The sequence below is a fragment of the Coloeus monedula genome (assembly GCF_965178545.1).
Source record: "Coloeus monedula genome assembly, chromosome: 1".
Classification (NCBI taxonomy): Eukaryota; Metazoa; Chordata; class Aves; order Passeriformes; family Corvidae; genus Coloeus; species Coloeus monedula.
Genome location: NC_138781.1, coordinates 110,969,628 through 110,994,110, shown reverse-complemented (window position 1 = coordinate 110,994,110; position 24,483 = coordinate 110,969,628). Strand labels below are relative to the sequence as shown.

At 37.1% G+C, this 24,483-nt stretch overlaps 1 protein-coding gene across 3 annotated transcripts in view; it reads left to right on the top strand.

Moving 5' to 3' along the window:
- ROCK1 (Rho associated coiled-coil containing protein kinase 1) overlaps window positions 1-22,412 on the top strand; it is an 85,781-nt gene extending 63,369 nt beyond the window's left edge. The window contains exons 24-33 of one of the 3 annotated variants that reach the window (XM_082292654.1): window positions 708-801; window positions 1,153-1,241; window positions 1,569-1,757; window positions 2,286-2,451; window positions 8,880-8,950; window positions 12,720-12,808; window positions 13,943-14,021; window positions 14,141-14,402; window positions 15,156-15,363; window positions 20,968-22,412. In XM_082292654.1, the coding sequence (XP_082148780.1) occupies window positions 708-801; window positions 1,153-1,241; window positions 1,569-1,757; window positions 2,286-2,451; window positions 8,880-8,950; window positions 12,720-12,808; window positions 13,943-14,021; window positions 14,141-14,402; window positions 15,156-15,363; window positions 20,968-20,971 (1,251 nt within the window). In that variant the 3' untranslated portion in view covers window positions 20,972-22,412. Of the gene's footprint in view, window positions 1-707; window positions 802-1,152; window positions 1,242-1,568; window positions 1,758-2,285; window positions 2,452-8,325; window positions 8,375-8,879; window positions 8,951-12,719; window positions 12,809-13,942; window positions 14,022-14,140; window positions 14,403-15,155; window positions 15,364-20,967 lie in introns of those variants that run through there. The other 2 variants (XM_082292655.1, XR_014226901.1) reach the window with 2 other exon arrangements.
- The last annotated feature ends 2,071 nt before the right edge of the window (window positions 22,413-24,483 follow it).

Here is a 24,483-nt window from a genome sequence, read left to right as displayed (position 1 = left end):
TAATTTTGTCAGACAGCTTGACACACAGGCATTTGCATAGGCTTCAAACAAAAACTTTGTTCAGGAATACAGTTATGTCTGGTTTTTCATATATATTTGTTAAATGATCCTGGCTGTGGCAGTGAACATACTCGCATATTCAAAGTGTCGTGGTTTTCCTTCCCAACTTTTTTATTTTTTTTGCAAGCTCTGTACATATTTACCTATTTCTACATTGTCTTAGACCAGATTTGGTTTTATTTTTATCCTGATTTTTATGATTTATGACAATTATTTAGCAGTAAATGCCTTGTATCTACTCTAGCCTTTAATGCTGTAGTTCTGTCACCTGTCAGCTACTTTTCTGTCTGGATTCAAGGTATCAGACCTCTACATATTAGTTTTTCTAAAGTACAGCAAATTAATTGAAAGTGTCCACATTCCATGACTGACAGTCTAACTTAAGTTGATTTTTAATTATATACTACAGTGTTGTCAGTTCTGCAATGATTTTTTTTTTTTTTTTTTTTCTGGGACAGGTGTATTTTGAGCTTTCTGGTAAATCAAAACAGCACAGAAAAATAGTAGCATTTTTTAAAAGTTCACATAGGTAGAAGGTGTTCTAAGTAAATGGTTGTTAGAGAATTAAGGGTATTTAAAATAATAGTATTATATTTTTAGAATTTATGCCAAGTTCTTTATTTTAAAATGTGTTTCTTTTCATGTAGCTGGAAGAAACTAATAACACTTTAACCAAAGATGTTGATTTAATAACAAAGGAAAATACAGAGATCAGTGAAAAATTTAAGAAACAAGAAGAAGGTATGTCGTGTGGAGTTTTAATTGATCTGTTCTGAAGCACAATTGAATTTGAAGCATATGTGGAGAAATGGGAAGTGGAAGGAGACATTGCTGTTTATCTTCCATATTATTTTGGGCTTGATGTTGGCTTTAGTATTTCATCTTTGTGCCTTTCTGATATATCCTTCTGGTAATTTTCTGTCATTGCAGTAGCGTTAAACTGGTAACCTTTGTCTTTGCAAACTGTATTGTGCTCAAAAAGGGAAACAATAGGAAAACAGAATCGGAAAAAATATGCACTTATAGAAGTAATTAGGTTTAAAATATTTACTTTGTACTAAAATACCTCAAAGTTGAATATTATTTTAACAGATTACAAAATGAAAAAAGAGGAGGAAATCAATAATATTAGAATGCATTATGAGAAGAACATAAACACTGAAAGAACTCTGAAGACACAGGTATAACGTTTTATGCAATTTAATAGCAATAATTACTTTGCAGTAACAGAAGTATTTCAGGTTTATTGCTTTTGTGAACTAACTCTTAGTTTCTTTGAAATTAAGCTTGTATTAACCATGATGTACACTATGCATTGTTAAATTTACAGTTGAAAGAATAAGTTTTGATGTTGTGTACTTTTCAGTATTACTTTGATTGTGAGAGCCATTTATTTTGGTGAAGGGTTTTTTTTTTTATCAAATCTCATAACTAGAGGAACTGAGAAGTTTTGTGTGAAACATGCTGCACATATCATTTTTCTTGCTGGTTCTCCTTTTTCTTAACAGGCTGTTAACAAACTGGCTGAGATAATGAATCGGAAAGATTTTAAAATAGACAGAAAGAAAGCTAACATGCAAGATTTGAGGAAGAAGGAGAAGGAAAACCGAAAGCTTCAATTAGAACTTAATCAAGAAAAAGAGAAATTCAATCAGATGGTAGTGAAATACCAAAAGGAGCTCAATGAAATGCAAGCGGTAAAATAATTTAATTTTTTAATCACATTGTGGAATCATCTCCAAAGGGAAAATGTATAGTTCCTAATGTACTTGAAAACAAATTAGTTTTCACATGTTCTAGGCTAAACAGGAGTTTAGTGAAGCAGAGAATTTGACACGTGTGCAACTGTGCTTGTTCTCATTCATTTCCCCAAAATTCTTGACTGTGGAACTTACTGATATATTACAAAGATTAAAAACCTGAATACTATCTAACAGGCAGGAAACTGTCTGTTCATTTCACTGGTAGATGGTCTCCTTTTCATAACAAATGGTAATATAGTAGATGAATCTGACTGTCTCATGCGTGAATACATCACTGGATCTTTGATATTTAACATTTTTCCTTCCAAAGCTAAACAAAAGTTTTTACTGTAATAGTTTATTTCATTTCTATCAAAAGTACCTACATGTATTAAAAAAATAGTAATGAGTTTTGTTTTTAAAATATTTGGCTGCTGTACTTTTGGTAACACAGTAACTATGCATGTGTGTATATAAATACAGCAACTAGCAGAAGAATCTACATACAGGAACGAGCTTCAGATGCAGCTGGATAGTAAAGAGAGTGACATAGAGCAACTACGAAGGAAAATTATGGACCTCCAGCAAGGAATGGATTCTACCAGCGTTGCCAGCCTTCCAACAGATGAAACAGATGGAAATCTTTCAGGTAAGAGAAAAGCATATTTGAACTACTTGGCCCTGTTGCATACACGTAGTTTTGGAAGGTATTGTTTCCAAACAAGTTACTGCTTCTTAAAAATCTTCTGACTGTCTAATTCTATATCACATCTCCACTTCCTTTGTTTGTTCGGTTTTTTTTTTTTCAGACCTTGGTAGCTTATATTTAAGTCTTAATTTTTTCTCACATCATACTTCCCACTGTATGGCATTAGCATAGTTTATATGCACATTTGTAGAATGAGTATCTTTACATCTCTTGTTTTTCAAATACAGTGAATACAATGTGCAGTATTTGGTGAACAGAAAACAGGGCCAACATGTCTACAACATCACAGTTGTGTTTTAGATCTTGAATGCAAAATTGCCTTGATCTTGTCTTTTCTTACTCAGTCACGTAGCAGCTCTGTGACAACTGGCAATATTTGCTGATGTGAAAAATAATTGTAGGAGTTTCCATAATGAATTTGTGGTTGTATGGTACTCTGATTTAGCGGATTAAAATAAGAACAAATAATACAGTGTAGCCAGCCATTTGCATGTGTCAGTACCAGGCACTGTACTTTGAGACCCACTGTTAGACTCATCAGTTATTTACCTCTCCCTTTCCCCTGTGTTTGAAAACTGTGATCAGTTACTACTTTCACATGATCCACTTCTGCATCTCTCAGTACAGGAAAAAAAAAGTTCAGTGGTAATCAGGTGTGCTTGACAATTTCCATACATCATAGCTAGGTATATCTTTTTTTACTACAGTTAAGTAATTTTTATAATTAATTGTGAAATTTTTAATAAGTTTTCGATAAGTCTGAATTTTATTGTAGAAAAATATTTTTAAACATACAAAACCAGAGTACTATTTTGGGTATTTTATGACTTTAGTGGATGAGCAGTCAGATAAAAGTAAATAGAATAATTTTAGATGTCTCTTTTCCTGTTAATGCACTTCATGCTGCTCAAATTGCCACAATCTAGAGTTTTTCCAGAAGTCTTAGTGATTGGAATTTCAGGTAGGTTATCAGTTTTAGTACATGTTTTGATGTAGTTACTCCTTTCTGTGTCTGTTTTTGTTTCCTATCTTCCCCTAGTGTATTTTTAGATCTTTATTTTTAGTTAATACTTTAATGAATTTCATTTTAGAATAGATTTTTGTTCAGATAATGGTATAGTCTTTTCCTTCACAACTTCCATTTTGTTCAAGAAGCCTTTTGCACTCTGGAGTTTCATCTGGAAATTGCCATCTTGTAAAGATTTTGTCTTTTGACAACATCTTCAAGGCAAACTTCCATTGGAAATTCTTTGAACTATTAGACTGGTTAACGAACATTTTTTTTTTTTTTTGCTGTCACTTGCTAGGAGCTCCTTCTGGTATTTCTGAAATATCAGTACTTTCCAGGAGTTTTTGTCTTAGATAGTCATTCTCAGTGTATTCCATTTATTTAACAGGGATAAAAAAGAAATCAGAGGGATTTTGCTTATTAAAGTGGTATTTTTCCTCCCCTCAAATTACAATTTGGGATGAAGCCTTATGTTTTTAAGTGTCTCCTAATTGAAGAAGATCGTGCTTCGTAATTTTGGTAGAAAATTTCTGAACTCTTTTAAATTGAGAGCTTTAGGGTTTTTTTCAACAGCAAAACAGGCCAGATTTTTTCTCCTCAAAGGAGAAGTTTTGAACTTCCTCTCTTTCCATCTCATCCATTTTCGTTTAATGGCTGCTGTGTATTACATGAAAAATACAAATGCTTCCATCTGGGCATAGATACCTTCCCTGTTTTTTTCCTAAGGGCAGTAGTGTGTCAATATGAGCCATTGTATCTCAGATCTTGAAAGGACTGGAGGAGGAAGTTCTTTCTTTGTCTGTCTCATTAAGGAAGGTTATTTTCAGTTTTACCTCTGGAGATGTGTGTAGTCAGGCTTTTGGCTGCATGACCTGTTGCTTCAGTTTTGAGGCAGAAATTTCAGTCTGTGCAAGATCTTTTCAAGTCAGCTGTTAATTTCCATTGTTAATTAGAACATCACAGTTACTGGAAGTTCTGGTGTTCTTGGGTGAGGTATCTACTTGTTATCCCTCAACTATTTCTTTTTTGCTAGCCTTTCATTTCTCTTCTCTTTTTTTGCCCTTTTCTCTACACATGCCTCTGATTTTTACTGCAGTTGTGCTTCTGGTTTTACTGTGTGATACAGGTAGGACCTCCAATACATATTATTAGGACTTCTCTAGATTTAGATCATGTCCTTACTTGCTGCCTTTTTCTTTTTTTTTGAATGAGTTTCTGGGTTGATCAGAATCTGAATAAGAAGTGATTTGGTAATTAAGAGATTAAGTGACATTAGTATAGTCAGATTTCACACACTTGTGAAAGAGCCAAGCAGAGGGCAAAAAAGGAGTGCAGTAGCATTAAAAAGACAAGAAAAAAATCCAGACTTCTGAGTAGAAATAGCCCATGCCACAGAAAGAGGAAATTATCCAACACATAGTTACTTTCCTGCAAACCAAGTAATTAGATTACAAAACAGAAGGTGACATATTACAGCAGCTCATTTGCTGCAGTTTTGTTACATGATGTTGATTGTCTTCAATTGTGTGCCAAGTTCCCATCAATTCCATAGCCTAAACTTGGCCATTCCTTCAGAGCACCTTGAATAGCATCTTGTTTAAGAGCTGGATGTGAGGAGTAGTCAGTGGGATTCTCCCGCTGGTGCACCAGTTCTTAAGGCAAAGAGACTCCTTAAAAAATTTTCAGCAAATAAATGGTTGAATTTTATAAGTAATTATAGTATGATTTATTCATTTTCCTGTCGTGATAAAAACATCACCAGAGGAAAAAATGAAGATACAAAATAATACAAACATGTGTAAAAGAATGATTCCATGGTCACAGATCTGGCAATAGGCAGTCTTTGGTTTAATTGAGGAGAAAAATCAGTAAAATGAATTTTTATACTCATAAAATTTTAAGGAAAAAAAATTCTCTATTTAGAGGTAGACACAGAGAACTCATATGGTAGCACACTTTACAGCTGCATTTCACTTGGAGGTGTTTATTTTCTGTTATTGACCTAAATACTCCCTCAAATTCTGGTAGATCCTAGGGTAACTTACACTCTCCCAAGGTGGCGGTTGGCCCCTTTAGACAATCCAGGCTATTCTCAGGCTTTTATCATTATGTGGATGAAGGTTTTTCCTTGTATTCAATTCTAGGCATGTTTTGTAACTCTCACTCCTGATTATTGATTCAGATAGCAGCTCAGTTGGTGTCCCCAGTGTTAATAGAGTCCTTGCTGAAACAGCTGAGATACTTGCTTTTTAATGATGCCTTTAGAATGCCTCTTCCTCCTGGCTGGACTTAGGGAGTCTTTATGCTTGCATGATTGTAAACAGAATTCTTCTTTGCCAAGACAGACCATAATCAGGAACTTGAGGGGTTTTTTTCTCCTAATAGTTACAGGGCACTTAACCTGTTGTGAATTGCTTCTTTTCATCTGATTGGCAAGATCATTTAAGCAATTCAACTGTCCTACAGGTTTAACTGCAGCACATAATATTTTATAGCATATGCTGTAAATCATGTTTTGCCCAAAGATACGGTGGAATAATAAATGTGAAGCATTTCAGCCAGCAGTTTTATTGGACTCAGACAGAACTTCCTGAGGTACCTGCAAGTAGCCTGAATAAACCTGAATAAACCCCAAAGCAAGTTCCAGTCAGAAATCCTTAGTGAAATCCACATGAAATTATAGTAAGACAGTCTGAAGAAGGAAGTAATCAAGTTGGAACACTGGAAAGAGTTAGTAAGGTAGTATCTCCAGGTTTTTGGTTGCTGTGGAAGGCTCTTAGGAGTAGGAATTCTTGAACATTTGAAAGAGATGTTCTGCTGTTCATGAAAGTACCCATATTTCTTAGCTCCAGAAAAACAAAAGGTCTCATAAATCAGTACAGTCATGGTTGCCTTGTGTGATTGAAGTCTTACTGTTAGAACTCTTATCATACTGAATCCCTATGAATCCTGGTGGTGTGGATACTAGCCATGGAGATGTTTAGAATGCAAATCTACATTTAAAATATATTCAGAGGGAACTATAAGATCTGTAGCCTTTATGGAATTCTTTCTTCATATCCTATTCAGATCCAGCTAGCTGTCAGATATTTTTGAGGCCTATCTTGGATTTTCTGGATTGCAAATATGAGGTATCAATTCTGGGATTCTTTCCAAAATACAGGGAAGTTGCAGGCAATAGTTTTGAGCCTACTTCTAAAGACAGGAATGGAAGATTCTTTTTCATAGCCTAGATAGCCCATATTTTCTTAATTACTTAATCAGAACACTCATAAATATTATTCTTCTGGATCAAATATTTGTGAAATGGCCAGATGAACATTTGCAGTTGTGCTGTGTAACTCCGTCAAGGGAAATTAAACTGCACTATAAATATTACTTGAGAGGAACCTTTGTGGCAAGGTTGGAATGAAAGAGCTCATCTACCCTTTTAAGAGTACATTTGGTTCCAGGCAAATCTAAGCTTTGTTGAAAAGGAGTACGTTTGGAAACTGTTACTTTCAACTGCAAGATGTTATTCACAGGTCAGAAATAGTCTCTCATTCAAACAGAATTTGCTCCCTAAAATAGATTTGTAGGAGACAGAAAAGAATGTCAACTGATTAATTTGAAATACCTCATTTACTTCCTACTTATTTTGAAATTGTTTTCAGAACGTGCTGAAATAGAAGGGAACCTGGAAAAATTCCTACTGTCTCTATAAGTGTCTTTTAAAATTCATCGTCATTGGATCTTTCCAGATTTTCAAATGCCACTATTTCAACACATGCGTATTTCTTTTTTTTGAACAAGTCATCCTTCCTGTGTTCCTTTTGAACTGCAGTCACCCATACTTTGTTCTTTATTAGCAATTCATCACTTTGTTTTGCAATGGAAACTTGAGTTTTAGGATGTTTCTATAATTTCTAAAAATGGAAGAATCTTCTCTTAATGTAAAAATTAATCAAAGTATTCAAAACAAGGTAAGCATTATCTGTGAGGCCTGTAGACATGGAGGAAGTAGGTTTTCTTTCCCAAAGCTACCGAGTATCAAGAATTGAGGAGAGTCTGGAGTAGGGATGGGGAGGGTGGAGACCCCTACCTTCCAATCCCCATAGTTATTATGCAGATGCAGGGAGGCAGGGAGGCACAAATTTCCTTCGTTTTTCTGGGAAGCTTTCTTATTGGAATTAGTTCTGCTAACATGCTTTATTTCCAGTTGATTTCAGTAGTTCAGTGATCCCCAGTATTTTGATTCTCTTCCATGTGGAGAAATGTTAGGAAATTATTCCATATTTCTAAGTGTTATAGTTTCTAAATATTGTATCCTGTAAGGCTAATGTGGGAAGAGCTTTTACGTGCCCCATTTGAATGACTTGCTAGGCTGTCAGTCTCATTGTAATTCTACATAGCAAAGTACATGGACAATAACTTCCATACATTTGAATGCATTTCAGAGCTTGCTGGGATACACCTCATATAGAGTTACTCCCGAAGGACAAAAGGAACCACTAGCTCCTTAGGACATAAATAGTTGTGCAGAGTGTTTCAGAAAATTTTAACTTAATGTTTTTGAAGTTTTCAGTGCTACTATTATTTGGCTTCATGATTTTCAGTTTTAGAAACCACTCTCAGTTAGCTGGAAGGGCTTTTTAAATCAACAGTCCACATTAGGCAGAATGCTAATTTTCTTGTGGCCCTTCTTTGTATCATGCTAAATTATTTCAGTAGTTTCATGGTGGGAAAATATGATACTACATTTCTCTTTGGAGAATTTTTCACTGAAAATTTGAGTAAAACACTTGTCTCTTATTCTTTATATCTAGTTGATTCTTCCTGCATTCCTTATTTAATTTTCTCCTATGCTTATCTTCTGTGAGTAATGGGACACCCATGTAGCTTTGCTTGCTCTTGTGCTCTCTCTCCCTTTTTTGTTTCCCATGGAAAATGTGGATCTGATTTGTTTTACTTCCTGCATCTTCCTGCTGAGTATTTTCATACAGCCCCTCTGAATGTTAAATTATGTTTACATTGAAAATCTCTTAATTTAAACTGTAACATATTTTCAAAGCAAAGTTTTTCCTGCCTGGCTCTTTGCAAACTATTTACATACAGTGTTAGATGTTGGCATCAAGGAAAACGGCTTTACTTTTATTGTGCAGTAACTGTGTAATCAGATGTTGGCTTGTGATGCAGCATGAATTAAATGCTTATACCTTCATTTTATTTAGCTGTGCTTTTTATTCTGCTTTGCTGAATAGGTAATTGCCCATTACTGCATGTAGTACATCTTCCTTTCTAGTAGCAGTTTGCTTTTGTGCTATTCTGCTTTATTATTACAAATACACAAAATTATTAAATATGCATTTTTTAAAACCAGAATCAAGACTTGAAGGTTGGCTTTCAGTACCGAACAAAGGAAATATAAAGCGGCATGGCTGGAAGAAACAGGTACAAACATCTTTTTTTTCTTTCTTCCTCAATTTCCTTGGAAAGGTTTTTAGGCAGGTGGTGAATTGGTTTTACAACTCATATTTAAGAAACAAACAAAATAATTAAGAGTAATTTAGTGTATGTACATTATTGAAGGAAAAAAACCCAAGAAAATTCAAGTTCAGTATGAAATCTTTAATAATGACATTGTGCAAATTTACAACAGGGGAGGAAATGGTTTACAGTGAGCATCTTGGAACCATTAAAAATCACATTTCTTCTTTGAGTTACTTCTTTATAATTCTGTTACGGAAAAAGAACCTCTTTGTGCAACTTGGCACCAGAGAGTAGGGAACACCACACTTAAATGTGCTGAAGGTCATGGAAGAGTGCATCACACTGTATCTTGCCACACATGATTTCCAAGGATGTTTCTGTCTCCCTTACCTTTAAAATGATCTGTTTCTCTTGAAAAGAACTGGTTTACTCTCAGAAACTGGATCTCTGTGCTGGAACTCCCACTCCAAACAAAGCAGTATTGTTTTTCCTCTGCAAAGGTTATGGTCTGGTTCTTTGAAACGTCAAATTGAGATACTTAAGAACCAGTTTCTGATTATCTTTCCTGGGTTTTCAGTTCCCCCCCTTTGAACATCTTCTAGTACAACTAAATACAAAAGTGAACATGGTCTCTAGAATTTTTTAAATTTTAAAAGCCATTTGTATGAAACAGTTTATTTTCCTCCTTCTTCCTTATAATCAAAGACTGCTACTGGGAATTACTGAGTTATTCATGACACTTTTAAAGTAACTTTCTCATTCCTGTTGAAAGTTATTTCTTAAATGTTCCTGTTTACATTCACATTCTACAACAGTTAGAAGTGGTTCCTATAAAATTTAAAGGAGAAGGGATTCACTCCTGTCAAAGAAGCACTTAAGTGTTTGTATTGGGCCTTTAGCTGCTGAACTCCTTCTTTGAAGTACTGCTATTTTCAGTGGGCTTACATGGCCTTTTTTATACACTCCAAATGTTTTGAGTTCCAGACCTGCCTATTTTTACGTCAATATCAGACCTTGGTGATTTGTCTGTAAGTTAAAACCACCACCTATTCTGGCTTGCTGGGAGTGAGTGTTAAGTTCTGCCCTATTTCAGCTAATGGCCAGTCACCTTCCCCCCTCCCTTTTGGGTAAGGGAAGAACAAAATCAGAATTTATGGGTTGACTTAACAATTTACTGAAAGCACAAAGCAAGACTAAGACAAGCACAATAAAACCAGCAATATTAATAGCAAAAGTATACAGAAGGAGCAGGTGTTTTGCCCACAAAAAAGGCGTTCACCATCAGGAACAAAACCAAATGGTGGATGCTTCCTGTAGATCTGTTTGATAGCTAAAGCTGCTTGACTCCTCTTGTTATAGAATTGACCATGCCTGGGCACGGATCATGTAGCTTTGTTCTGTTCTGGATTATATAAAATACTGTGTCATTTTCCTGTCAGAATACTTCAGCAGCCTTTTATGGTTGTCTTTTAAAAATGGAGATTACTTTTGTGTTCTCTGATAATTGAAATTTTAAACTCCTGATAAATGCAGCTTCTTCAGTGAAAGACTATCAGAATTTCTTTAGGCATGCCCAGTATAGGCATATTTACTTACCTCAAGATATTTTAGGCAGTTAATCCATTCACACTTTCCTAGTTTGAATATGGTCACACTTTGGAGGAATTTGAGCTGCAGATGGATGGCTCAGTCATGAAATAAATTGTGCTGATAAGGTTCCTTAACTAGGTTCGTATCAGTGAGACACAGTAGTGAGGGACCATGTTCACTTACACGTGCATTCTGTTGGCTGAACTGTACTGCAGCTGAAACAGGCTGGCACGTAGTCAGTTTCCTCATGTGCTTCTCATCCCAAAACTGAAAGTGCAGGAGAATTTGGAAGGTGGGAGGTATGCAACCTCAAATACAGGCATGCCCAGATTAACTTAGAGAAAAAGCAAAATTACATTAGCAATTGGATTGGTGCCTGAGTTGTTACAACTTGAGCTGCTGCATTTCTGACTCAAATGTCAGTAGCACTGATATTTTTGTTTTTGTCCCATGGCCTCTGAGTTATTTAGCTTAAGTTAGAAAGGGGTGAGTGTGGAAAACATATTTGAGAATAAACACTTCAGTTATACCTAAAGCTAACACTAAAATAGGTTAGCCATATTTTTATCTGGAGCTTAATTTCATCCCAAGTGAAGTTGGTAAAATATCCTTCAAAAACCACTGTAGAACAGAACTACTGTCAGAAGATTTTTTTTATATGTTCACAACAGGATATTGAGGCTGTTGTACATAACTCTTTTTGGTGACATTTAGTTGTTTTTTCACCAAGGCTTATATACAGTGTGATAACTGAATTCCTTTGCAGTCAGAATTTGCATTTGTGATAGTTGTCATCTTAAGGGCTTCCTTTTATCTTTGAAAGGCAGAGGTGCACACTTCAAAGATGGAAGAGGCATTAGCTTTCTGTTGGAGTGGATGAAGGAATTGAAGCACAGTCTTTCTTCAATAGGAAGAATCACAGGAGGCTCACACTATTTCAGCTTAGTACTTACTCAAGTTGATTAGGCTTTCTATTAAGGAATTGTGACAAAATGCCCTTTTGTGGATTTTTTTAGATGCATTTCAGTAATTGAGATTTACAACTGTAGCTCACACCTTGCACTGTACATTTTACAAACACTGTTGTATAAACTTAAGATGACTTTCATACTCAGGCTTTGAGGTCAGCTTCAAGTCCTGTGTAAAATGAGGTTGAAACCTCCCCTTGTAGAAGGAGTAAACATAGTTTCAAATTATCAGCATCTGCATTGTGCAGAAAGCCATCCAGTTACCTGCCAGTACTTGGAATTCAAGATGAACTATTGGTGCAGTCATTTCTCATGCTTTTCTCTCCTTTCGCCTCCTTCTGGGTTATATTACATGTGAAGCTGGAGATCAGTATAGACAGAGCTGTCAGTTTACCTCCTTTTAATGCTCTTTAGTGCCTCATACCTTTCAGTTCCTTCTAAAACATTTGAAACTGCGGGGGGGGGGGGGGGGGGGTGGGGGGAGGGGAAGAACAGCCACATCTGTCACTGAGTTTATGCTTGTGGACAGTTCCAGCAAAGATGTTGGACTTGCGACTCCCAGTGAAGAGCAGCAGGCAGTGAATTCCAGTGTTGAACTTACTGGGAAGTGCTTAGGTTAGAGGTGTTTGATCTTAACTCTCTCAGTGTATTCCTGGGTACCAGACCTCTGTTTCTGCTGGTTCATTTTGGCTCTTTTTTTTTTTACCAGTCCATTAAATTGAAAGTGTAGGAAATAGCAGGAGCCATGGGACTCTCTTTTAGCTTACCAGCAGTTTTGTGGGAAGTACCAGTGAGTCCTGCAGGCCTGGAGAACTAGAGAAGTTGTTTACAACATTATCAATAAGTGATAATTTTTGCACTGTGTCACTCTCAGTGAAACAGTAACTTTCATAGTAACCTGCCAATAGCAACTGAAATTTGTGAGTTTGTGTACAGCTGGACTTAGTCATCACAAGCATTTTAGAGTGATCCAGTGACAACGCAGTCACTGTAACTGTAGCATTGCACAGCTGTCAATAGTGTAGGTGCCTGCAGGATGATATAAACATCTCTTGATGTTAATTTGAAACCTTTTATTTACTCAGGCTTTTTATGTGCATGTGGGAACACATTAGGATAAATAATTGCTTTTTAAAATGCAATTTCAACTGTTTTACCCTTTCTTTCCATAGTATGTTGTGGTGAGCAGTAAAAAGATACTGTTCTACAATGATGAAAAGGACAAGGACCAGTCTAATCCATCTATGGTACTAGATATAGAGTAAGTAAAGTTATTGTTAGTTTTGATACAAATTGACAAGAGTGTTGTGTGTGAAATAGCAGATAGCAAATCCAGAAGCTCGAAATAAAAATTCTATACATAATTTTTAATTTCCCATACTAGTTGGAAAATGTCTATCTGTATTTCAGCATACCATTAACAGAACTTTGACAGTACTTTTTTTTTGTCCTATGATTGCTAAAAGTTAGAGAAAAAGAGAAAGGATCATTGCTGTTCTAGTTCAAAGCATTTCTAACTTTTCCAGCTGTTTTCTGTTTAAAGTGATAAAATATATTAATTGTGATTCCTTTACATTGGTTATACATGAGGAAAATTGTGTCAAATATCACTGAAGCCCATCTCTCGTACATGACTGTGATGTTTGAACAGCTGATTGACATTATAGGATCTTACAGAGCAGTAATTGAAAAAAGGTTTTAGAATTCATGAATAGTTGTATCAATGACTAACAAATACAGTGGTCTGGAAGGAATTTCAAACTCAGGAAGTGCTTAAGCTGCCAGTTGCTCATAACCAGGAAAAGTTATTTTCCCTTTGAACTGTTTCTTTCTCTCTTTTTGTAAACATCTGCTGCAACTACTGTTGAAAACAGGAGGTTGGGAGAGGTGGACTTAAGAGTTTTGACCCAGTATAAGATAATGTTTGTTCCAATTTTAATAGTATTTTTGACAGCTGGTGCCCCAGATTTCCTTTTGTGATGTTTTGGCATTGATTATCAACTCATAACATGATTTAATAAAAAAACTACTGCATAGTATTCTACTTAATATGGTTACTTCCATCCAGGTTTTCACTAAGCTTTTCTAGCAATAATGTTAGACTTCCTAGTGTTTTGAGGAAGTATTTGAAAGCCTTTATCTTAAGTAAATTTACCATGCTGGATCTTGAGTCCATTGTAAGATAACCCTCTTTCCATGCTGTGAAATATTTTGGTCTTACCTGGGTAGACAAAATCTATATGGTTTATGAATTAGTTCCTGAAATCATATTGCAGCCTTGAAGAAGGTCATGTTGCTTGCATAATTTCTAAGAACTTCAAAGCAGTTTGATAGTTATTCTGAAACATACATGTAGCCTTTTAGCATTTTCTGATGCATGTTTCTTCTAATCCAGTAAGCTGTTTCATGTCCGGCCTGTAACTCAAGGAGATGTATATAGAGCTGAAACTGAAGAAATTCCTAAAATATTCCAGGTAAAAAGAAATATATTCTCCTGTCTATTTAACTCTCTTGAAAAAAAGAGGTGGCTTCTTTGAAAAGGGTATAAAAGTACTTAGTGCTTCAGCAGTAACACAGCGGTATTCTTTTTCAGATTCTCTATGCTAATGAGGGGGAATGCAGGAAGGATTTGGAGGTAGAACCAGTACAGCCGGCAGAGAAGACAAATTTCCTAAATCACAAAGGCCATGAATTTATTCCCACGTTATACCACTTTCCAGCCAACTGTGAGGCCTGTGCCAAACCTCTCTGGCATGTCTTTAAACCCCCTGCTGCCCTAGAATGTCGAAGATGCCACGTGAAGTGCCACAGAGACCACTTGGATAAAAAGGAGGAATTAATTGCACCATGCAAAGGTATACTCATGGTTTTTGGTGTTCTGTATTCTCTGCGTGATTAAGCCGCACGTGCTAAACTATTGGAGGTGAATAAAAGCACTTCAGTTTAAAATGAAACCCAAACCTAAAGTTCCATGGTTTTAGATGTGAAAGTTGCTATTAAAGCAATAGGCTGTTACACTGCTTATGAGCAGGCAGCTGTGGCAAACCTCTGTAGGGAGGCCTTTGGTGGTGTAACTGATGGGGCTCTGCTGAAGGCCCTGAGAGCATAAGGTTGTTCCCTACAGGTTTGTGCCCAAGTACTGGGCAGCTCCTTGGTGCCCAGACCACTCCCTTATACCTGACCTATGCTAGGGACAATTGCAGTGGCTACATCAGCAAGTTCTGCTAAAACCTTGCATCACAGACTGGAGTAAAGGTTTCTTCTCTGTGCTTCTGTGAAGTGGAGCATTCAGGGTATGTACTCTGGAACTTGGCCATAAGGCACCCACACAACCTTCCAGCTTATTAAAATTGTAATTAGCGTAAATTTCTTATTTCTTGAATATTCATGTTAGACTCAAGAATCTTAATGCAGAATGACAAATAGTGAAAAACATTATATTCATCATTTCCCCTGCTGTTTGTTGTCTTCCGAAAATAGATAAACAAATCCAGTACAAGAGTTTATCTGGATGCCATTGTTCTTCCAGTGGCATGGTTGGTGTGTCATAACTCTTACTTTGGTGAGGAGCCCTGATTTTCACTGAATCATCTTCCTTTTCCCTGTAGTGAGTTACGATGTAACTTCAGCAAGAGATATGCTCTTACTGGCATCCTGTCAAGATGAACAGAAGAAGTGGGTGACTCATTTAGTAAAGAAGATCCCTAAGACGCCACCATCTACTTTTGTTCGTGCTTCTCCTAGAACTTTGTCTACAAGATCCTCAGCAAACCAGTCATTCCGAAAAGTTGTTAAAAATACTTCTGGAAAAACTAGGTGAGAAATAAGCTACAAAAACTACAGATCTTCTTGACTAAAAAAGAAAAAAAATCTCAGTTTATAAATCCTACTTCATGTGAAATTGTGAAATAATTCCCTAGTTAATGGCTGTTGAATGGCTGATCTAAATCTTTGCTCAAATCCCTAAGGAAGGAGCAAAATTCTCCTGTTATTGTGGTAAATTTATCTGTTCTTCACATTTGGAAAGGTACCATGGAGGTGGTACCTGGCCTGCCAATGGTTGGAAGGGAGCTGGTTGCCTTTTTTTTTCCTGTCTAAAGGCAAGGCTCAGCAGATGTGTCAGCAATGGCATTTAGCAGCAAGGATGATCCACAGTCATCTCATCCATGGATTGACTCAGATCTTGCATAATCTAGAAGTCGTCTGCAAATGGGGCTGAAATGAGAAATTTACAGATTCTGTTGGGCCATTTCTTTTGTTGTGAGGCCACTTAAGTATTAATTCCATTCTTCTTCCCTGCTTACTCATTCCCTGTTGTCTTCTATTCCAGGAGTTGTTTCTGTAAGCTATTTGTGACCCTATGCATTAACCAAGACACGATGTAAAATACACTTTTTTAATGCTTAGGTTACTGTAATCTGATTTTAACCTGCATTAGCTTCTGGTACAGTATGTGTGTTGTTTTCTCCCCAAATAACCGATTGAATCGACAGTATAGAACGGAAACTAGTGTCTCAGTAAGGAAAGAGTCTTCCTAGGTTGGCAGGGCTACCAAACAGTCCTGGCATGAAATGTAATAAAAGCAAACTTTTGCATGTACAAAGATAGTGGGTGTATCATGAAACATCCTCCTTGAAGGGAACAGTAGAGAAAAAAATATGAAAGACACAAAGGGAGTTGATTTTCTTGTCCCCAAGACTTCCATCCGAAATGGAATGGTTTGGTTTGGAAGGGACCTTAAAGTTCATCTAGTTCCATCCTACTCTGCCAGGGTGGATCAGGTTGCTCAGGGCCCCATCCAGCCTGGCCTTGAACACTCCCAGGGATCATAGTTTTGAGATAGCAATATTTTGAGTGAAGGCCCTTAAAATAATCTCATCCAGGAAAATCACTTTAGGCCCCAAATACAAAGCTGTCAGTATAAAAATCAGTGATGTGGGCAGTTTGGTGTTCGAGATAATGCAACAGCATGAGGAGGACATAAAGAGAAAGCTGTGACCAGCAGTTAAGATTATTTGTAGCTGTGCCAGAGTCCTTGGGAGAGAAGCCATAGTCACAAACACTGAACAAAGTCTCAATTTACCAGTTACAGTTCAAATGGGAGGAATACAACAAAATCATGGTGTAATTTTACATTTTTCAACACCAGCACTTAATCAAGCTGAAGTTCTGAAATACAGAAACACTTCTGATTTGTGAGGAGATTTCCTGGGAAGTGGGCAGTTTTTCCTTACTGTAAAAGTCTGTGGAAAACAAGGGTGAGTGCAGTGGAAAAGCACACCTGAGTTAAAAAGACTGTAAAATTAGGGGTTGCTTACTAAATGAAGTAGCATCTTCAGCATTGTACCAAATAAAGACAAATTGGTAATTGTTACTTTCAGGGGGGGCTCAGCCATGTTGGTTATGTACTTACATGGTGGGTACTTGTACAACAGAATCTTGTCGAACTATCTGTCTTGTCTAAAAAACGTCCACTTCTCCCAGCTTCAGAAGGTTTTATAAAGCTTCATGATGTTTCCAAACTTAATTTTTCCTTCAGTCCAAGGAAATGTTCTAAGACTGACAGAAAAATGTTAGACACTTCCAAAGGCTTTAGCCAGATTCTGTAAGACTTTTAGTCTTACCTGCTAAATTTAGTCTTACCTGCTAAATTTAAAATATGCATAATTAATAGCTGTTGTTTAACATCATCTTTATTTACAGTAGGACTGTTGAAGAAATACTCCTGTTTTATGGCTGAAAAAAATATGAAGTGCTGTATGTATTGTATGATACATTTATTTCAGTGATAATCAGGATTTTAAAAACTAGTTACTAAAGACAGACAAGGATACCAGAACTGGTTAAAGAGCTCCATGACTGATAAGTAAGATTTTTCAGTGAGTCTTGGACCACTTAAGCCTGAAAGAAAAAGATATCACACTGCTACTTAAAAGGATTGGGTAGAAAAACCTCCAGAACTGATGATGTAAAAATCATTGATACAGTTTTAAAAATGTGACACTGCATAATGTTAGTCAACATTGCTTACCAAAAAGGTGTTAAATTAAGAATCTTTTGAAGAGGGGAGTGTTCTTGGACAGTAAAAAAAAACCCCAAAATAAACAGAACAACTAATTCCTCCCAAACCAACCAACCAGCTAGTGGGATTGGAAAGAATTATTTTAATGTCATTTACTTGTATCTTTAAGATGTGTTATTGGATAATCTAAAACAATAGCTGAAAGATGCTGATTGTACATTTTAAAAATCATCCTCTGGTCTTGAATGTACAGATTCTTTCCTCCTCCCTGCCAACCCTTGCCTGGGTAAGGATAGTGCATACTTCCTTATTTCACGTTTAGATGTTTAGAGTTGTAGACTTTCTCTTCCAAAAGACTCTTTGAATTGTACTCTGAGTATGCTTTCCTTTCCATTTATCCTTGTGAGGTCCTCTGGTAGCTGTAATAATCAGCTTTCATCCATACACTTTTATGGGAGAAAAATCCATTTTCTTAAATCAGTTAATTGATTCTTTTTCACTCTGTCTTAATGGAAATGCTGGTTTGGAGTTGCCTTTAGCAAGGACAAGTGTGCAGCTAATCTGCTATAGAAGGAATAGATTTGCATATTTGAAAGGTTACAGTAACAAAGGAATGGGTATGTTTGGGAACATCAATTATCCAGACTGTTTATGTTTTTAATCCTATTGGCATTGTCCTGTGAGAGTGTTAGAGAGTCACAGAAATACACAAGTAGGGAATTGAACTTACTTTAAAAAAAAAAAAAATGAGGAACACCATAATTAAAGCTCTTTTTAAGATCCTAATGATACCATGAGTCTAATGGCTCACCAGCACCAGGAGGAGGACAGCTGCACATTCCTGAGTTTTATCTTGTGTCAGTTCATACTTCATAGATTACCAGAGCGAAGTGATCTATTTTTCAGCAGAAAATTAATCCAGGAATGTTTTGACTAAAGGAAAGCCAAAAGCATGACAACGAAAAGAATCCAACCCTAACCCCACAGAAGAAAAGCCTGTGGATTTCTGTTGGGTTCCGAAGTTGCAGTGGTTTAGGGGAGAGCCTCAAGAATGAAAGGAGGAAGGGTGGTGGTGATGGTCTTGCACGAGTGAATGTCATGTCAGATCAGCTGTTCCAAATAAGTTTTCTCCATCTGCCCTGGTGTACAACCTCTGCTCACACGTTTCTCCATCACCCAAGGAGATCTTCCAAGTTCTTGGGAAGAAATAAAGCTCTAAGGTTTTCTGTCAATTCAGAAGTTAGTACATGGTTAGTGCATGGTATCTTATCTCTCTGGCTTCTTGAATTTATCTGACAAACTGTGGCGCAGATCAAACAATTAACATTTACATTACTCTTCTAGACTGACCCCAAAACCAACTAGTGAACTTGATGATATCTTGCTTTTTGATGATGTCAAATACTGACAGAGCTTCTTAGAACATATAATTAATTACAGGAAGCTCTGTTTTAGTGCTGCATATTGTAGGCTCTGATGGTGGAGAAAGTTCTATTGAGCATAAGCCATTTAGAGAGGCACAGCACTTGAGCAGCAGGAGTATTGGGTGCGTGTGTGTGCTCCTGCCTGTCTCAGTGCCTGGAGACGTGTGCAGGAGGCAGATGGGGGCTCCTGCACCTCCCTGATGCTCAGGGAGTTCCTTGGGTGGCTTTGTGACACTCTCTGTCCCCATCAGACAGCTGCCACTGGATTGACTGCAGTGTAGTGGGGCTGCATGGCACTGGCAGAGCAATGCGAGCAAATGGTGAAAAGATTCAGAGTTACTCTGAGCAAAGAAGCATTAGAAAAAGGCCTGGTTGGAACTTTTCATTCTGGCAGTTATACTGTGGACATTTTTGTGGCTTTCTCAGACAAATTTTTTTTGTAAATTGTATCTATGAACTAGACAAGTACTGCTGTGATGGACTATGCCCAGCCTATCCCTGATACCACTATATATTCTGTCCCGTGTGTTTAAAAAGAAGAGGCAATAGATTTAATATAGGAAAATTCACTTCTAATGTACCAGTGTTTAAATTTATCTTATTAAATAAATTCACAGTGAATCTTATATACTGAACACTTAACTGGCAGCTCAGCACAGCAGCTGAGCTAATCTGACAGCTTGTTGCTACTTAAAGGAGAGGATTTTCCCTCTCCGTCTTCTTTCCCTTCTCTTCTGTCCTTGGATCCTAGGTAAGTGCTGTAAATGGTCCATTTTGGACCCTTCCATGAAGGTCCCCAATTCAGTTTCCTGACTGTCAAAAAAATTTAGACTTACTGTGCCAAGCTACTGAGTGGATCAGTGCACTAACAAGTGCAGTGATTGCCAAAGCTGAGGACAGGTAAGTAGGAGGATGCTCTCCTGGGGTCAGGAAGGTGATAAAGTGGAGGAACAGCAGGCTCTTTTCCTCTCAGGAGGCCAGTCAATTATTAGATCAGCCTCTATGAACTCAAGATGCTGCATCCTCTTTACCTAGGTGTGGGAATAAGAGAAGCAGCAATGTTTTTTATGGGATATACTTGTCTAGCTTTTACTAAGTATCTGAAAATTGTTCTCTTGTCAGACAGTATAGCAGAACTTGCTCTCGGTGATGGAGTCCTACCATGTAAGCCGACATTAACTGTTTTGTTGAATGGATACAGACTTGAGCACATGCTTGAAGACATTTCAGTACATTTCATTCAGGGTCTGACCCACCTTTCTTTGCAGTTGGTAGGCAGTGCTTCCTTGACTTCATGGAGGGGTGTCTCAGACCCATTGAAAGGAGCTTCACATACAAAAGTTCATCTTAAGTTCTATTCCTCATTTTAATAACTTATCACTAATGAATATGAATGAGAACTTCATGATGAACTCGCTGGCATTTGCAGTACTGCTTCGAGATTGGAAGCTACACTTCATAGCTTACAGTCTGCTGGTTTATTCACGTATTAGCACAGCTGAGGGGTTTTGTTTTAATATAGTTGGACTTGGGCACTTGATCAAGTTAGTGCATGTTTAAAGAGGGGAAACAACCAACCAGCCACAATTCTTGTGCATCAGATGAGCTCTGCAACTGCATGTGCGTGGTCTTAGCCTAGAGAGCCTTTTCTTGTCCTGCAAGTGAAAGAGGGTCACCTTGCATTTGCCATGAGTACACCCATGATTGTTGACTCTTAACTGCTTACTTGTAAAGCTGCAGTAATATCTGCAGTAAAATCTGTGTGTTCTCTGTGTTTGCTTAATGTTCTTGAAACTGAGAACAGTTTGTGGAAGATGATCTATGTATGATGTTAGTATTGTACCTTGTGAATAGAAAAAAAAATTGGTTCAAGTAAAGTATTTTCTTCACTGCAGCTCTTGGCAAACACGCACTAGCGTTATGAAGCTAATGTTTATATTTGTTATTAATTGTCTGTTTTCTTCTTTGTTCCAGCTAACCACATGTACAGTGCTTAATGGAACCTCATGGGATGCAGTCAGAGAAACAGGGCTTTTTTTAACCACACAGAGCAGTGCAGACGGGCTGTTGTTCCTTTCAGCATAACTATCACAGGCTTCAGGGTTAAGATTGCTATTACTGTCTCCTCCTTGCTTTGGCACAAAAGCACGCTGAGGGTGTTTAATTGCGGGTTTGCCTCAAGGTAGATTAGATTAATTATTACTATGTAATGCAAGTTAAAGCAAATAAAGCTTAGCTAGGTGTATTAAAAAGGTGCTGCCTTTTTGGATTTTTTAAAAAAGCCTGTCAGTCACGATGAAATGCAGCCAACTTTCTTCGTACCAGTGAAAGAAAAGGACTGTTAACCCTGTGAAGGGGATATTTATGTCAAGATGAGCATATGAAACGGAGTAGAAGAGGAAGGTTTCTCAATGAGAAGGACTGCAATTGCTTTCAAGACTCTTAAGTTGTGCTCTTGAAGACTGCAGAACTAGCTTAAAATGAAGCCTCATCACTTGAACTTCAGTGCCTTCACTGCAGAGTTCTTTACAGCCTTAATCTTAACCACCCACTATGGAATGGATCAAAGTGTTAAATATTTTGCATTATGCTTTACAAAATACTGATGCAGCAGGTTTGTAAAGGGGGGAAAACAAGTAATTGCCTTTAATCTATGCATTTTTGCCAAGCCATACTGAATTATTTTATTGTTAGAGGCATTAGAAACTAACAGTAAAAAGAACCACCGAGTTTGGAAGCATATTTTGGGGTACATCATTTCTATTACTGTATAATGTATTGCCTTACAATTTTAAGTGATAACGTACATTAAGTTAACAAACATTTAAGAAATATATGCACTGTTTGAACTGTAAATTATTCTTAGAACACTTTTACTTGGTTTTACATTGTTCTTTTAGTGCCTTAATTTGAGATAATTGTATTATTGCCATGTCGATAAATGTAGAAACCTAAAACTAAAGAAAAGAAACCTCTAAAAAACTATTGTATATCAGTAGTTTTTACTGAATTTTAATTGGTTGAAGTATTGTAGATGCTAGATGCATTTTCTAAATTAAGTACAATCTTTGAATGAGAATTCCTCTTACAAAGAAAGACTGATTTTTGTTCATAAGCCAAGAGATGTGTAGGCAATGCAAAAAAAAAAAAAAAAAAAAAAAGCAAAAGCTCTAGGTAATTCAGGAATTTCAGTAAATGCTGTCAGACTCTTGCTTTGTAGCAGGAATACATTCATGGTATGGGCAGTATGGTTTTATTTTATTTTATTTTTTAACCAAATACCTCCTCAGTAATTTATAATGGCTTTGCAGTTGTGTATTAAATAAGAAGCACTGGAAAACTGATTCGTCCTTAGGACGATTTGCATGTTTCAAGTGGTATTGAAAGCCGCACTGATGGATATGTAATAATAAACATATCTGTTATTAATATGGTAATGACTCTGTGCTCATTTAATGAGAAATAAAGTAATTTATGGAAAGACCCTTTTGAAAATGACTGGCATGGTGTTTTCTCCTGAATGTAGCTTATACATCTTTCTAAGCATTCAGGCATTTCAACAGTTTCCAAGTACGAGGTGCATTTGCAGCGTAATGCCCAGGGCGCTCTAAATTTTTTTTTTTTTAATACTAATGAATAAGTAAATACCATATTAAATAATGTTTTCATTTCCTTATTATCATGGCCTGCTGTAGTAGCCTAATTTATATTTATTATTCAACCACCACCCTGAGCTGGTCTTGTGATTGCTTCATCCTTCATGATGCAGGTTTGGAGCTTCAGAAATCCCACTTATTTGCAGGAGGGAACACTATTCAAAAGACAAGGTAGTTTTTGTTGGTGGGGGGTTTTGGGGTTAGGCTTGTTTGGGTTTTTTTGGAACAGCCTGCACATCCCATGTAGCTAGCTGTCCATAAATCTCCCTGGGTAATCCACTAAGGCCTGCAGAACAATAGAGCAGTAAGGACAAATTACATGTGAATGGTTGTATGTCCTTTGAAGGTCACAGAGCTGGGAAGTACAGATAAATACAAGCCATTCGTAATTTCAGGAAGTTCCTCTGTGTTGAGCTTGCTGTGTCAGGAATGTCAGCACTATCTAAGCTGTGCCTGGAGTACACTAAAGACAATCTTCAGATCACCAGTCACATTGACTGTGAGCTTGTCAAGCAATAAAAGGGATAATTATGACCTGCTTTAATCTTCTGTCAGATACTGGGAGGGGAAAAATACAGTAAGATGAATAAACATCTCTTACTTAAATATGCACATTGTAATAGGAAATTTGGAGCAGTTGGAAAGGCCTGTGGTCTCTCTAGACCCAGATTAGGTTGAGGATTGCTTTTCTGCTTTCCTTTATGTGTAACTGGCTACCTCTGCAGGCTCAAAACCTTTTGGTTGAGTAATTTATTAATAAAAAGTAGTATCTTGTAATTTCATAAATCTGAGAAATAGCATAAACCCTGTTATGAATAGCTAATGACTAGTGGGAAGAGGGAGGCATTGTGGAAAAATGGTTTTTGCTCTACAGATTGGCACCTACTGTCATTTCCAGAGTTTTTTTAGTATTCTGAAGTTCTGCAGTTCTTTTTAAATGCTGATTTTATGTGGGAAAGCAGCAGCAGACATAATGAAGTGTAAAATTACATTGACTTGTGTGTCTGGGATAAATTGCAACTAAAATGCTATAATAACAAAGTCTAGACGTGCAAATTACAGTTTGCGTGTTCTGGTACACTGATGTTGGCACTTGTTTACTGTAAGCAAGGTGCCTATCTACAGGAATACTGATACTTGGAATAAAAAAAGCAGCCAAAGGTTTCCACTGTTAGGAGAAGTAATGCTCACAATCTCAACTGCAAGTCTTCAAGAGATGTGAAACTTGTAAGCTGTGAAGAGCCAGCATCTATCACCCTGGCTGCCTTTATACTGGTGAAGCTGGAATTTTACAAGCTGCTTGAGAAATCAAGAAGTCCAGATTCTTACAGGATCCTGTTTTTGTTGATTTGCCTCCACCTTTTCATTTTTCTATGACTGTATTAGGTTCACTGGCATTGGTAGAATGCAAAAAATCTGATTCTCTTCAAGCCTGCCTATTCCTGCTGAAGGCAACAGGAGAGAAAATGGAAAGAGTAGCTAACTAGTAAAACAGCCTGGTAATAAAAGGATATACAGCCTCTTCCACAGGTGGGATTTTCCTACAGCAGCCACTGAGGCTGTAGCCAGAAGCAAGTCAAGAATTGTGCAGCAAGAGAAGGGGGCAGCAGGTGCTGAGCTTCCCTCTGATCTGGTGAACTCTACTGGGATTTGTTTCATATACTAGTTACAAACATTAAAAATGCAACTAGAGATTTGTTCTTGTTCCTTCCCCCAGCTGTACATTGTGACCCAGAACGTAAAACATTTGAAAACTGCTGAAATGGAAGAGGTAACAAAAATAGGGGGTGTTGCTACTTTAAACATCTCCTGGATTGCTACGTTTCCTTTACTG